At 29.3% G+C, this 17,027-nt stretch overlaps 1 protein-coding gene across 5 annotated transcripts in view; it reads right to left on the bottom strand.

The window, feature by feature from the left end:
* Positions 1-4,506: 4,506 nt before the first annotated feature.
* Positions 4,507-17,027, bottom strand: part of LOC132932283 (innexin shaking-B) — a 44,213-nt gene continuing 31,692 nt past the window's right edge. For 4 of the 5 annotated variants that reach the window (XM_060998579.1, XM_060998577.1, XM_060998581.1 and 1 more), the window contains exons 5-6: positions 15,114-15,423; positions 4,507-5,959 (exon numbers count right to left, since the gene is read on the bottom strand). In XM_060998579.1, the coding sequence (XP_060854562.1) occupies positions 15,183-15,423 (241 nt within the window). In that variant the 3' untranslated portion in view covers positions 4,507-5,959; positions 15,114-15,182. The remainder of the gene's footprint in view (positions 5,960-15,113; positions 15,424-17,027) is intronic. The other variant, XM_060998582.1, reaches the window with a different exon arrangement.

The following is a 17,027-nucleotide window of genomic DNA, read 5'->3' as shown; positions in this document are numbered from 1 at the left end:
ACTGCCGTCCAATATAATGTAGGATTTATTTTTAAAGAATATAGTTTATTAAATTAAAATGCCACAGATTTGTTTTGAGCTTAAAACAAGATTGGAAAAAATTATAAATTATACTACTTACGGCTTGATGCTAGAATAGTGTCTCACGAATTTGCCAATTGACATTTATGTTAATATTTAAACCATACGCATATACATAAATAAGAGATGAAATAATAAAAACTATTATTTTAATTATAAGTTCACTTCACACGCATACATGATATTATACTCTAGACTTCTAGAGTACTCAAAGCCAGTACCGGATTAAGGATTTTTCCGCTCAAAGTCTATAATACATTTGTCACATAATTCGGCATATTGATGTTTTACTCCAAAAATGCGTTACGTAAAGGGGACATCTATACTTTAAAAATTATCATTAAATAACAAAAAATATATAAATTGATCAATATCGTATTTATCTATTTAATAAATAAATAAAAATTATATTCATTAAATAAAAATAAATAATAATAATGCATTCATTCTCTTACACAGTTTTGTCTTATGTATTCATGTTTGTTTTTTTCAGTCTTTAATATTACTGTCATAAGATAACTGATTTGTTAACTAATATTCAATACTTTTGATGAAAAATAAAAAAACTAAAACATTTATTAACTAATAATATTTAGCCACTTACCGCGAAAATTTTCCCACATCGTATATAAATAATTCTTGTTATACAGTTAAATTTAAATATGGGTTCTAGACGTTCTAGTAGTGTTCCTTCCGGGCTGCGACTAACTATGAATACATATTATATATAATAAAATGTATGCATAACTACGACTGTGGTTTATTTTGAACACTTAATATTGACATTGTTTCATAGTATCATAATGCATTAAAATTACTTAGGCCTGTACTTTTAAAATAATGTTTCAACGTCAAATGTTATTTTACACCATAAAAAACGTGTTGTTTTTTTCCACCATATAAAATTTTCCATCGTAGTCTGTAGCCTAAACCTATACAGCATTGCCTAAAGCGGTCGTTGTTACACAGCCTTTGGGCCTTTGACAAGTCGCCACCATAGTTATATTAAATGGAAAAAAATCGCGATTTTAGATGTCTTTAACGGATTTCCGACATGTTCTTTTAATTTGCATAATATACACATTATATATATAGATATGTACATTGTACACTATACGACTAGTACGTAAGACGTGTTATAATGCATGTTGTCAACAAGTTCGGTTTACCCGTAGTTTTGTTCCAATAAAAAAGTACTCGCATTATAGGCATACGCGTATCACATAACTGTGTTGGTGTATCATATTATTATGTCTTTTACGTCTATATAAGGCCGTTTTTAATAGCGCTGCATATTATCTACTGTCATATATTATCATAATACGGTCGGGCTCGAAACAGCTTTTTTCGTGTGTCGTGCGGCGCAACCGTGTCGGACGACGAGAAATAAAACTGAACAGTGCTCCGTCGCGGCAATAATATAATATATTATATTATAACGTCGTAATGTTTTAACTTTAATCTAAATCGTGTTAAGACGGTGTTACGAAATTCCGTTTCGTTATTATTTATTATTTTATTATTCGTTCCGTCGGCATAAATAATGAGTATCATAATATAACACATAATATCTTTGTTTTCGTTGTTTGTCGGTACCTATAACATTATAAATTTATAAACATTTGTCGATTACATTATATTATAGTATTAATTATATTATTGCGTTTCACACTAGTAAAATTAACACACACTAATACGAGAGTAAACCGCATAAAACTCTGTACAAATCTGGCCTAGTGGGACACACACGGTATAACTGTATAGCTATATCTAAGATAAATTATTTGTAATTTTTTTTTGATATTTTAAAGAATCAGAGTTTGAAAAATGTCAAATAATAATTATAAACATGGTCTTAAAATAAGAAGTAAAAGTAATGTATTTTTCTACAGAGCAACAAAGTTATATTTTACTGTTTTTAAAGTTATACAAATTTATTTATTTACTTCTTTATATAATCTCAAACAACAAATTATGTTAAGCTTACCTAGACACTTGACGAATATACTCAATTAATATATTTCTTAATTTTTACCTATAAAAATATACAAAGTCTAAGATTTCCATTTTCTAAATTTATTATATTATTTCTGACATTTTTTTGTGGTAAATATATCTTATTAACATAGATTCTCGAATGCGTTATAATCTTTTTATATTCTTTTTTTAGTTTTTATTATTATTATTTATTTATTTTTTTACATGAATAATCATTAGAAATATTACACGAGTTATAAGTTATAACCAATTATTCGTTACACAATTTTAATTTATTTTTTTTAAATTACCTTTTTATAAAAGTCTCGACAACAAAAGTCGGGTAACCTAAAGCTTTGAAATTATGCAAAAAAATATGAAAAATAAATTGGACACAAAACTTTTATTAAGAGTTTAAGTAACATCACAGTATAACGAGAATGTATTTTTGTACTTCAAATCATTAACGTTAATTATTAATTTGTATTATATTATGCTCGTTCGTATATAAAAACAATTACTATTTTTCGAATACTTTCAAAAGTTTTTAAGAAAAAGACTTTTCCAAATTAAAACTTAAACATTTTAAATAAAGTTGTTTTAATTAATGTCCTTTACGTTACTAACACAAAGTTGGCTATTTAATTTCATGTATATTATATATGTAATGTATAAATTATATACAGACTAAAATGAAAAATATATTACTAACGGACACGAAAATGATTTAAAAACGAACACGTATAGTGTGTAAATACAGTAATAACATAAATGTAAAATGTAAAAACCATAAACACGTTTTCCATTAAAATAAAAAAATGACATACTACAATAATAATTGTCATGTAAATATGGTATAGTGCAGGTTATATGGCATCCGCGTTCATTGACGTGATTTATTTATTCATTTGTCAATATTGTCATAAATGCTTAATAATAATGTATTTCCAGTGGTTAAATAAAAAAATCGTGCCGCCGGCCAACTACACTCCTATAGCTCCGATAATATAGCGACCCGCTTAACTGCAACCGATTGATGCGACCACTTCGGCTGTAGGTACGCGAAGCATTCGGTTGGACTCGATATCTGTATGACACCGTATGTTGGATCACACATTCGCCATCTAACAAACGTCTTCAGACATTTTTTTATTATTATTATTTTCATAATAAATATACAAATTTACATCAAGCGCAATACATAGTATAATATGAAGAAGGAGAAAATAACATTATTAAAGGTGTATTATGATCAAGGAACCATTTATTAATGACACTTAACTTGGAATTGCAGATAGTACGTTAAAGTCGTTGGAGAATTAAGTTTGGAGATTACGACAACGTTTTCTTTTAAATCTACGAACGGGAATTACAGGAAGTGAAGGAACATGAAAACCGTTTATCAATGAATTTCGATGATTTTTTTCATCTGATAAAAATACTTTATAAAAGATTACTACTTCTTCCTCGATTGTTTTAATGTTAATGTTTTTTTAGAGGGTCAGGTTAAAGACAAATGAAGAAACACTTACAATCTTGCAAAGTGTCTTATTTGGAAAACTCGAATTAAATTTGATTTCTTAGCCGATCCAAATGTGTATAATTCAACTGTATAATCAGGTAAGTATACTATCATAATTTAGTCATGACCATTGTCCATTCTCGTCGAGTTCCAGATCACGACTGCGAACTACGTCCTTAAACATTTTGAACTATACCTGTAAGTCGAATAAATAATGCTCTTAACATGTTTACATAAATAAACTTTATTCCTTGACTTGGTAATTTCGTATGACTCAATACGGTTTAGGAAAAACCAAAATAATATCGTAATTCGGAAATGTCAACGTAGAAAAAATTATTGATGGAGACAAACACTGCAATTGATATCCTGGACAATTAATCGTGCACAGTTTATGATGTACGAACACATGACAATTAATAATTATATATTTTACTATTGTAATAATCGTTGCAAAACGCATTTGCGTCGTCTTCGGCTACCGCGACACCGTTTAATAACGAGTACCTATTATCAATTCTATTACCTATATTATATAGGTACACGCGACGACAAATAAATAAATAATATTACGGTTATTAACGATCACGATTTATTGTGCGCAGTCGAAACTCGGCGCGTTATTGTCACGATTTATTATCCGCGTCCTGCCTATTATATTTGCACGCGCGTTACACTTATTATATGATTTTCAATCGTCGCCACTTGTAATTATCGTCGTTAAAAACGGCGTTTTCATATGTAAACACACACGTTTACAGTGCGTAGTCAATATTACGTGTAATTGCGTTATATACGTATCCGAGAGACGCTGCGGGAATTACAGGAATTTTCATGATTTCCTAAACGCGTGTTTTGGTATGATAAGATAACAATTTAAGATCAGGTACCTACTGTATTAGTTATTAAAAATACAAAACTCGTGCTTCGGTTAATCATCGGTTTTACATGACGTATGGTATTACCAATATTATACTTTTTTAAGAACAACATACAAAAATACACAAGAGATTTAACTATCACAATGTTATATCCTTTTCTAAAATTTAACATTAATTTTAACATTTATTTTGGTCACAAAGTAAGATTATATGAAATATTTAATATACAAATTTAAACTGTGCAGTACCTACTAAAATATGTTTAAAAATATTGTAAAATTGCGTTATTAAAAGTAAAACAAGTGATTTTTTTCCAAAGGAATTATTTTATTAATTTTATTAAAAGTTAAAACAATTCAATAAATAAAAGATTTCGATACGCAATGATTTTCAATAATCAATCTGTAACTATCTGTCATCAAAACTGCAATATTTTTGAAATTATAAAGCAAAAACCCCTCATCTAATTTTTTTATACCTAACTTGTAAACTATATTTTTTAGTAAATATTTTGGGTTTTATAGGTTTGTTTTTGAACTGCAGATATAATCTTATACTTAAAATTATATGCAATTAATGACAATCTGAATCTAAATAACTTATAATAAAATACAAACAGATACAGACAAATATATATATTTTACTTTTATGACCAAAATAAATGTATAAATTAAGATTTTATTTTAGAATAGTACATACATAATATATAAAAGTATTTCAATTTTACAGTCGCAAAGTATTTTTTTTTAAATCTTAAAAATTCAAGTATAAAATAACAATATTAACTGAAACCTGAAATTTCTAATTATGAAAATCTATACGTGTAGATACTTGTATAATAAATACCTAAGTATAAACAAGTACATTTTTAAAATTAAAAAAAAACTATTTTTTAACACAACCAAAATAAACATCTGCAATAATTTAAGTATAATATATTTTACTTATAACATTTTTAGACATTTTAAATGAATAGTTGCTATTGTCTTCTTTTAGAAAATAGTATTTTATGTAATATATAATAAAATCTTAGTAATAACAATATTTACTCATACTTAATTGGGATATATTTGGGGTCTAATTATTACCACATTGTCATATTATTTAATAATATTAATAATTACAATTACAATTACATAATATAAGCTATGAGCCATTTTGGGAGATTTATCAAAAAAAATCAAAACGTCTTTTTGTTGATACATTGCTGTTCTTCATTTTTTTTTCATCAACAGAAATTCTAAAACCAAAAGATTACAAATGTATATATATATTTTTTAACAATTCGTTTGGGCGACAATTCACGAGTCTATAGGAAGCGCGTTCGTTAGTTCTGATGTCTGACGACCTTTGTTTTCCGAGACAACCGATATGGCAGCTGCTTCGTCCTATACATTAAAATATATAGTCTTCTCCTCCGCAGCCATAGCAGACGAGATCCATTAACAGTCATCGTATAATATAGTCGCGTGCAAGTCGGTCGTCGTTTACCCTGTAACTGTAGAGCATAATAATTATAATAATTGATAATAATATAATAACAACAACAAAACGCAACAATAATTCCATAAATATGATATGTTGTTTTCAAAGACATCCGACAAATCCAAAGATTACAGGCAGTACCTATTATTACTATTATTGTGATTTGTGAATCGTCTGATTTATAATAACATTATATTATCTTCTCTATCTTTTATTATCACCCTGCGGGTCGTCTGTGTATGATATAATATATAATAATATAACCCTGCACATTGTACACCATAAACCAATAGACATATATATATATATATATATATATATATATATACGACGTATACGTTTATACACTTTATAATCGGATTTTTATACCGCAGAACGTAATAAAAAAAAAAAACTTCTTTCCTTCATTTTCAAAACACGCATTGCGTAATCTAAATACATTTTTGGTTTTTTTCTTTTTTATGTCCTCGTAAACCGTCATACTCGGTCCGGCCAAACACGCGAAGACCCGGACGGCGGCCGATCTACATAATATAAATCTACAATATATTATTATACACCGAATGGGTCTAAACGATACTAGTATAGTGTATTATATATCATTATACATCGCTGTTGAGCAACGTCCGCTTTTACTTTTTCGAAGGTCGCCTTACTATCTATATCTACCTCATCTATCTGTAATAGTCGTTCCCCGGCCCCCTACGGATCGTTTATTATTACATCGTATTAATAATAAACGATAACATATTATAATAAAATGTGTGGTTTCTTTCTCGGGACAGTTGTAAAATAAACAAAAATTAACTATACTGCATATATTATGACGTCGACCCGATACATTCCCGACATCTACATTATATACATATGTATATAATGTATCATTTACACCGTCTTAACTTTCGGTATACTATATGACACAATTTAACAAATGTCTTATGTCATATTCATTCGGCGCTGTACACGAAATTAATACACGAGTATTTCAGTGATCTAATAAAACCAGTGACCGATGGCGTGAAGTAAAAATCGCTTAAGTACGACATTCTCACACCAAAGTTCCGGCACGGTCGATTCGGCATTTGATTACCTTAATTGATAAACACTATTTGTGACGCACTGGATAGAGCCATGTGGCTGTTATTAGACGACTATAAAATATAAAAACTAAACAATAAACATGCTGCACTATAATATTATAGTGGACCATTAAACAAGTTCCTATATAGTGTCATCGGATTAAATATAGACGCGTGCACGCGTGGAAAGCAAAAAAAATTCCTCGGCACCACGCCGCATCGGATGAACGACAGAATAAATTTGTAATGCGCGGAATTATGATATTATGTATTTATGTATATTACATCCGTTCTCCGTCAGCGATGCGATCATCATCGCTGTTTTAAATTGTTAAGTTATATATATTCATAATTTATTATCATTTGTGCGGGGGATAACTCTTAAAGAATAATAATAACGCACGAGCACAGCGTGAAATTATGTGGTAAATATAATTCGAAATTAAATAAGCACTGTTCCTTGCAAGAACTGAGCAATAAAACAAATTAAATTAAAAACGAGGTAATTCTATTATTATTTTTTTTGTTTTCCATATATAAATACGTCTCTTAGTCGTGTACTATGATCAGTGGACAAATAATTTCTAATTATTTATGTGCAAATTTGATTGAAACTTTGTTTGATTTTAAGTAATCTACTTCATAAGATTTACCACATGATATAAATTACTCTGATCTCAAAAGAAAAATCAAAGATATATACGATGATAATAATATGATAACTAAATGTGTAAAGGAATAAGGCGTTATTAAAGTAAAGACGAAAAAATATTTTCATAAACCTGGTGTTGCGTTGAATTGGTTTTTTATTCGTTTGTTCGCTTTTATTTTTTATTATTATAATATTAAAATTTCTCAACAAAAAAACGGTATTCATGAACGCCGAAAGATAGTAGCAGTCTCCTGTGATGGATCCATTGTAATATGGTATAATATCTACACGTTTGTCACATTTCTATACACATCGATTGTTATGTTCGAGAACAACAACAATATAATTATGTTTAAAAAGAATAATGAAGCCCAAACTAGGAAGTAAAATTAAAACCGCGGCAAATTCGTTTGAAAAAAAAATATTTGACGACAATATTTATATACATAATAATAATATACAATAATATAGTATATTACTTTAAAACGATATTCCTGAAACGGTATTCCGCGCACTTATATTATATAGGTACGATGAGAGTACGCAGACGATGACGGATTGTAAACTGGCAACTAAACGATGGTATTAGTGTCGAAAATAATAATAAAATATGACAGCGGTGTCAAACTTTTGATTAAACACATTTTTATTTTTTACCAAATGTGATACACATACCATGAAGCAAGAAATGGAAACAAATTATCCGAAGGTTTATTCAAAAGCCTAGGACTAAATTTTCCATTACCTAACATCGTATACTTCCTACAAAAAAAAATTTTAAATGTTTAGATAAATTAATAAAACGTGTAATCTATAGAAATTTATCATTATGATTAATTTTAATTCACAGGCATAACTAGGGGATGATCTTCAGCCACCCAATTTTTTTTGGTAAATGTGCCTATAAACATATTAGTATTAACTTAACTATTTCGACAGTGTAAAAAAAGTATAATGTTTCATATAAACGAATAATAATTCAAGAGTCAGTTATAAACATCAAAAGAAACCATAAATAATAGGTAATCTAATTAAAAAAAAATTTGCTATAAAACATTTTTGGAAATCCAGTCCTTGTCTAACTATAAGGACTAGTTACGCCTATACGTGTTATTAATATTATATATAATTTAATTTTGCATTGTATAATACTAAAGTACTAATCAAAAAAAAAAAAAAATGTCACTTTCACTAATACAAAAATATTTGTATAAGTATATTAAAAATAAAGTAACTCCCAATGGCCATGATGCCGAGTGTTATTTTATATTTCCCTGAAAAAAAAATCATAAAAATAAAAATAAACTAGTTGAGTGGGTGTAAGTGTAAGGGTAGCTAAATTACCACTCGTCAAACCGCTGATAAGTATAAAGGTTATTTACACTCAAACCTGAGTACTAATATTGCAGCAGTCGTACCTATATATATTGACATCCGGGTGCGTATCCATACAGACATGTTAAAATATAAACCGAAACATATCGCAACATACTATTATTAATTATTATATATATTATATGTATGATGTATATTGTATATTATGATATGTGTACATCGAGCCGCAAACAGTCAAAAGGACATAAATTCAGATCGTTAAAAAAATATGGTCTGGTAATGGTGAAACAGCCGCATGACCGACGATGTTGTCGAGGCGAACTTTGTTTTAAGATATCGCCTTATTCATTCTAATTCCCCCTGTCGCTTCCGAGAAAACGGTAATAAATTGGCGGTCAAATTTTGGACGATAATCAAATTCTATTTTATATTTATAAACCTAAAATTTCGCTTTATTTTAGCCAAAATCTATATTCCGAATTCCTTTGACAGTATTATACAAATTATCATATTTTATGATGATACACAATTCAGTCGACTCGATTCGACGATAAACAGAATAAACATCTTATATTATATATACTTTAAAAGTTTAAATTGTTCAATATATAGTTTACATTGAAATGAACGTACAAGTAAGTAGTAACTGTAGTATGATACACTTCTTAAAACTTTCTACAAAATAATATATTGTACTAACAGAAATTAAAAAGATTTTCGGCTATCAGTGTAGTATATTGTCAATAAATACAAGTAATAGGTATAATCTGCAGTTCGACAACAAAATATCCCGTGTAAATATTAACTTAAAATGTTAATCTTTATTATTAAAATTGCAATTAGAAATAATAATCGAACTTTATCTATAGTTAGTTAGTGTTATTCGTTATTTTTATAATGTCGTAGTGTCATCTTATAATATCATTACCTACAACGCGTTTCGTGAGCTAATAGCCTTAAATTAAATTATTTTAGTAGGTAAAACTGTTTATAATAGGTAATTTTATATACAATATATTAAAATATAATATTACAATATGATTTTAATATTTTTTTAAACATTTTTTAATTAATTTTTTTGTATTTTATAAATGTTAATAATAATTGTTTGTATCTATGTAACTTTTATAAAAATATTTAAATATGAATTAACATTTACGTGGAATAATTTTTCATAGAATATTTTTTGCGGGAATATTTTATTTTTGGGATTTTTGTCGGGGATATTTTGACCGGGATAGTTCAATGTGTCACCACCATAATCGGCGAAGCTGATTAGACTACAAAAACCTAAAAATTATTCAATTGAGAAAAAATATTCCAGCTATTCATAATTTTATATTTCAATTCTGCAGGCGAAGGAAAAATCGCTAACATTCGTCGTAAAAACGACATTATTATTATTGTTGTTGTTATGTATCACACGCGCGCGACATCGTTGTACGCGTGATCATACCGGATGGGAGAAAATTCTAACCACATGGCGTGGTGCAAATCGTACCTCGCACTGCATTATATTTATAATATACATTGCCACGCGTCCAAGGATATTCTAAGGGTCTCTGTGATAAATTCGCTAATGGGCACCGTACCGAACGTGATTCCGGGAAAGCGTTAAACAAATTCGAATAATCGTTTCCGTTTGCGCGGTGCATGCGTTGTTCCGGAAACGTGTTTATAAGACTAAATGCTTGATATATTATATATGAAGGGCGTGTGTGTGTGTCATTGATAGCTTTCCAAATGAAAAAAAAATCGTTTTATTATTATTTAAACGTCCAAACATCAAAAAGCTCGGCATCGTGAATAACTGTATATATTATGACAATAAAAACCGTTCCTTAATGGCACGATCGTAAACGCTGAAATCGACCCGCTAATCGCGATACTCGCTCAAAAATAACTTTTTCGCACAAACCGAAACCGGTGCCAGTTCAGTGCGTTCGTGCTGCAGCGGTAAAGTCGCTAAAATACCATATCGTTTCCACAGCGGCAAACGTCGTCATATATTATAATATATTATAATAATTATAGACCCGCGTGTAACGACGTAACAGTTGAACAAACTGTTTAGAAAACTGACAAAATAATAATGTGTCGTCGTCGGAAAAAATTGCTATTTGACGAGACGCGTAAATATTACGAGTATATACCTATTCCATAGCTAACTGCAGCTGCGGTTGGACGACATCCAGTCTTTCCGTCCCGGAACGACTTTCGGTTGCGATACATAAATTTAAATTTATTCACAATTTGTGATTTTTTCATGACGTACGCATCAGTTCTTTTCGTGTAGGATCGATTTAGTGTTTTCACTATTTTTTTTTCTCAATGATTATTTTTTACGTTATACTAACAATGGCCCTCGCTTTTTTTATATTTAACGAAAAACGCATTTAAAATTAGTAACGAATATTGAACATTGAAGAAAATAAATGATTCGCTGTATTATTTAAAAATCTTTAAGTAAATATATCTACGTACTCGAGTTGATGGATTAAAGAAATGGAAGTTGCTTTAAGTTATTTAAACATTTATACCTAATAATTATAAATATTCTAACCAGGAAATTGAAGAAATATGAATCTGGTACATTTAATACTTTTTGTAATAATGAATACCAAAAATGCACTTAAAATAATCATCCGGTATAATTTTAGCAATACTCATTAAACTCATAATATATAGACTGTATAGTTATGGAACTGAAAAAAACTTCATACGAATTTTAAATAGATTCCAATCAAAACGACATAGGTATTTATGTAATTATGTCTAAATATTTAGTTCTTCGCGCGTATATTTTATTTATCGCGTAAATTTGACTATTTATATTGCACTGTAATAAACGCTCGTTACGGTCCATTTTTTTTTTGCGCCTATGTGCGCATTACATATATTACTATTACGTATAGAAGACGAAAACCACAGGTTGCATCGCCGCGGTTTAAGTTATTCGTTCGAATGCAACGCGCTGTTAATTGCTATAAATTACACATACACACACGAGCCGATTTCAGTTATCAGACCTTGATGAAGTTACTCTAATTACTCGTTTAACCGAATACAATAACGATATTGGGAACATAATATATATTCCGGCACACTTTTTTCCGTCGATCACGGTAATTCGGTCAAACGGGCCTACTATGGCTTACCTACATAATGTATATACATATACATATATAATATAATAGTTTAGATTAAAGTAATTAAACTATGCTCAAGAGTGAAAATAAAAATTCAGAATGCCTATTAAATGTATTACAAACAGCACTATACTAAATAAAATATATTCTATTTTCAAACGATTCTCAGCCGTAAATAGAAGTTACGTCGTTGATAGCAATGTGTCGATGACAAAATAAATTTTCAAAATATCCTATTCGTAGTTTTAAAAAGTCGAAGAACCGTTAAGTGGTTCGGTTAAGATATTGTCGTCTATTTTCTATGGGTACAATGAAAAAAATTAAAAAGGTCTTCGATGGCAAAAAAAATAAAATTATATTTCTGACGGAAACTAATAAAAATGTTGTTCGTGGCAATATATTATCAAATAATACGTATGTTATTTTCTGCAGTGGGTTATTAGATGGAGTAGAGATCGGCTGTAAAAAGGCATAGTCGTCGCGATGCCTATAGTTGACTGTTATAGCATAAAAATAATAATAATTATGTAAACCTTATTCATTTTTATCACAATAACAATTATTTACACACATGCTCGGAGAGGAAAAAATATACGTCTACAATTCAAAGGAAAAAAAAATATCAATTGATGCTTAACGATATGTATTGCTCAATCAAATGTTACGTGCGTCTATTATATATGTCTGTATACTAAACGTGTTTGCTTTGAATCAAGCGCCGTCCGACGTCAATATCTATCTATTGTAAAAACTCCTATGTCCGCAGATACACATTTATTCACGCCGACTCGATAATAATAAATAATTATTGAAGAATGCGGCTACGGTTCAGTCCTTGGACTATTGTTACGATATACGTACAAACAAGCGTCTGTGGACTCACGCGGCATTTGAGCATTGAGCGTAATAATAACTCCTACTACCGAACCGGTTTGGTGCTTGAACCCTTGAAAACCTTATGGTTAGATAACCGTGAGGTATAACAAAGTTCGAGGCGAAATCATGAGACAAAAATATTTTGAAAACAATGAAAGTGGCATATATTGGTGAACCATGAACACAATAATATACACTCGATAGTCCCGACCTAAAATAATAACAACACTCTAAGCCCAGGGGCTGACGACATTTGTCCTTTTTATACACATACATTGACTGCTCACAAGTTGTCCTACTCCACGAAATCAAAAAGACTAAAATTATAAAGTTTAATAAAATGTTTTACTGATGTGTGGACAAATTTCTAGCTTTTCCAAATGTCTATATTATGATCTTCGAGTAGCCTGCGAATAACAACTTATCCGCAATATTACTAATAATAAAATCTGTAGGTTTATGACTTGCAATCAGATAAAATACTTTCAAGGATAAACTTGAATTTACTTCTCTTATAATATAAACGATGGAAAATAATACAGAAGAGTCGCACTTGAAATTTTAGGAATACGGTTATAGGTACTTCGTTATATATAGAAATGTATTGAAAAGCGTAGTATCCTAACACGGGCATTGATTTTTTCTATATTTTTTTTATTCTGTAGCAAATCAAAAAACGTTTGGTGAAAAATATCATTGATTGATCACATAAAAAATAACATTTGTAAGTGTGATTATGTAAAAATGCTTGATCCATAAATACATAAATATAAACAGTTTACAACATTATTAAATCTCCAAGTGTCTTGTAGTACACGTACCTATATGATATAATATATTTTATATATTTAGCTGTAGGTAAGTTCATAACAACACAATATCGAAAAAGGATATAATCGTAAAGCTCGTAATTTATTAATTATCCACGTCAGGAAAAAAACTATTTACTCATTATTGACATAATTAAACAAAGCAAATGAAAGACATATATTTATTATGTTAGTATGTTACGTAATAAAAAGAACTTACAATTCAATTTTACGTTTACGTATATACATAAAAACAATGAAAGAATGTATTATTTTACAATGTATACTTATATTAAATAGACCGCATGGAATACAAAAGGATGATCCAGGAGATATCAAATTTAGACTGTGGCAAAAATAAAACATGAAATTTCGGTCAAGACCTTTTTTATGTTGTCATTATTATTATTATTAGATCTATTAATAAACCCTTATTCAGCTCCGTCTTGAATAAACACTATCGGTAGTCGGAACACAATGAACTCGAGACAAACAAAAAAAAAGAAAGAAAAACTAACATTCGTCATTCTCTGCCAACTATACGTGTATATACTTAGGTAGATAAATAATAAAAAACAAAATCATAAATCTCGCAGAATTGTTGTGAAAAATCCAAATTCAATAGTCTGGAATTTATTTTTATTATTATCCATTTGGTAGGTCATTTTCATCCTCAGACTCAATCGAATTTTATTAAACAAAAAATAAACTATTTAAATCGTCATTTGCTAACAACAATATTAATTTAAGTCAATTGTATACACCAGATAGGATTTTGTCAATCAGAAGCACCAAAAGTCGCAATTACTTTTGATATAGTTGAACAGGTGAACAGCATAAATCTGTGTAATGTATAATAATACAATGGAATGGATATGTTATGATAGTATGCCCTTTAGAGCGCTCCAAAAAATGTCAATCTTCAAAAGCTTAAAGTCTTGCAAACTATGTATTTCGGTGCGTCTAATAGTTATGGAATATCACAGTGTCGGACGTGTCGATATATAACATTTGTAATAATTATAAAAACCAAAATAAGAGCATATTATATGACTAGTTTTATCTTCTCGAAATGGAAATCCGTATTTAGATTTATATAATGATTATATTCGTAAAGCTAATTTGAAATCGTGGTTATTAGGAGATAATAAAAATAGTGGGTTATATCTCCAAAAATAAATTAATATTATTATCTTTATGTTAAAGCTCACGTTCCGAAAATATCGTTTTCTTCCTACATAATATAATTGCAATATTATATACTGACCAAATATTACGTTTATTCGTTATCGATTTGAGCACAATATATACTGTTGACTGGCAAACACCGCCGCCGTCACGCGTCCACCGTCCTGACCGTTGAGTTTTTGTTGTGGTACGCCTCCAGTCGGTGCGACAAATCGTGCACGATGTCTCTGAACACGACAGAATCGACGTTGTCGCCGAGAACGTACAACAGCATCCAATCGCCCAACTTCGATCGGCGCACGATGTTTCCGATTGCCTGCCGTTTGATCAACCGAAATCGTATGCAGAAAAGGTACACGCGCATTCGCGGTGACACTATTATGATGAACCTATAAAACATAAAAGATTAAAAAACAAATTAAGGGAAAAAAATTAATTTCTTTGGATTTACAACGAAAAAAATAATTTCCGTGGACAATAATGCGCTACTGCAGCATCTAAAAATTTTAAAACTTCATGTTTACCACGAATATGCGTAGGACTAAAATCAAATCATTCGATTTCCATGTTAATATTAATAACACAGGGCAGGTGTTCAATACGTAATTAATCCAAAAAACTTAAAATATTTTTTTGATTTTTCTTTTCATTTCAATAAAATGTATTCCCTACAGAAATAATAACTACACACGTCATAAAAATTAAATTATACGCTATACGCTTGACTTCTATTAGATCAAAGCACAGTTCGCCGCAGTAGGTTTATGTATATTGGTATATATTTACACTGTTGCAATAGTGCATATATATGTACATAATTATATCCTCTCACTGGTATTAATAACGTATAATTAATAATACACGCTTATTGAGACTTTGCAAAATGGTAATATTTATAAACTGTATATATTGTATTGCAAATTGTAATAATTATAATATAATTATTTTTATTATTATGGCCTGTCTGTCTGACATATTTTGTTCATTTAAAAACGCTAAATCAAAAATCGTATTTATTATTATTTTAGTTTTCACGTCGATAGTTCTATTTGCGGAGCATTCGATGTAAAAACAATACGTCATCGGTTTTTTATTTTTTCTTAAAGCCGGAGAAAACAACTGCTATACTTATCATTACCTAGACCAACAAACGATATATATATACATATAATAATATAGTTACACATTTCCTAGCGTGCAGCTTCGTTAACGAAATAAAAGAAAATGAATGCTAATCTAATTATCAAAACTTTCGGATGGTTACGCTTCGTAGAATCACTTACAATATATTTTCTCGTAGATATTTCTTTTCAGTTTTAAACACATAAACCTAGAACGGTAATTTTTAATTGATAAAAATGTATGATCTGAAAAATATGCGCAAACTACAACTACTAGTATATGTATATCATCTGCTATTAAGCCAAAGTAAAGTAGGTTAAAATTTACAATCAAAACATAACAAATAGTATCGACTATCGTAGTAACTGTAATGCTATATCGTATTAATTATGTTAGGTTTAAATCAAAATTATTTCAAGCTGATACTATTGTATACAGAATCGGCCTTGTGCATACAATTGACATTATATGTTATTAGTTTATTGTTGGGATCAACTTTTGTGCGGCGCGATTGTATATTTTATTTTATTTTCTACTTTCAGTAGTTAAACCTGTTATTGTATACTTATACTGATGTCTTTTATAGATCAGCATTTTATATTTAACTATTAAATCTTTACTCGTAATAAATAAATTACAATGGTCTATAAAACCCTATGCGAAATGTTTACCTGCAGAAGAAAGTAGAAGACATTTTATGTGGATACTAAAGAACTCTGTAGATTGTCTGACATCTGATTCAATGAAATCCGATATCTATTATAGTGACTACAATAATATAATATATATTGTATTGTATAAAAACTAAAATTTATTTGGACGATTGTATTTTATTGTGTTGTCCAATTTGCGAATTTAAAGGAAAACAAAT

Source organism: Rhopalosiphum padi, chromosome 1 (assembly GCF_020882245.1).
Source record: "Rhopalosiphum padi isolate XX-2018 chromosome 1, ASM2088224v1, whole genome shotgun sequence".
In the NCBI taxonomy this organism is placed as follows: domain Eukaryota; kingdom Metazoa; phylum Arthropoda; class Insecta; order Hemiptera; family Aphididae; genus Rhopalosiphum; species Rhopalosiphum padi.
The sequence above is the reverse complement of the archived record's forward strand: the minus strand, read 5'-3'. Positions and strand labels throughout refer to the sequence as shown.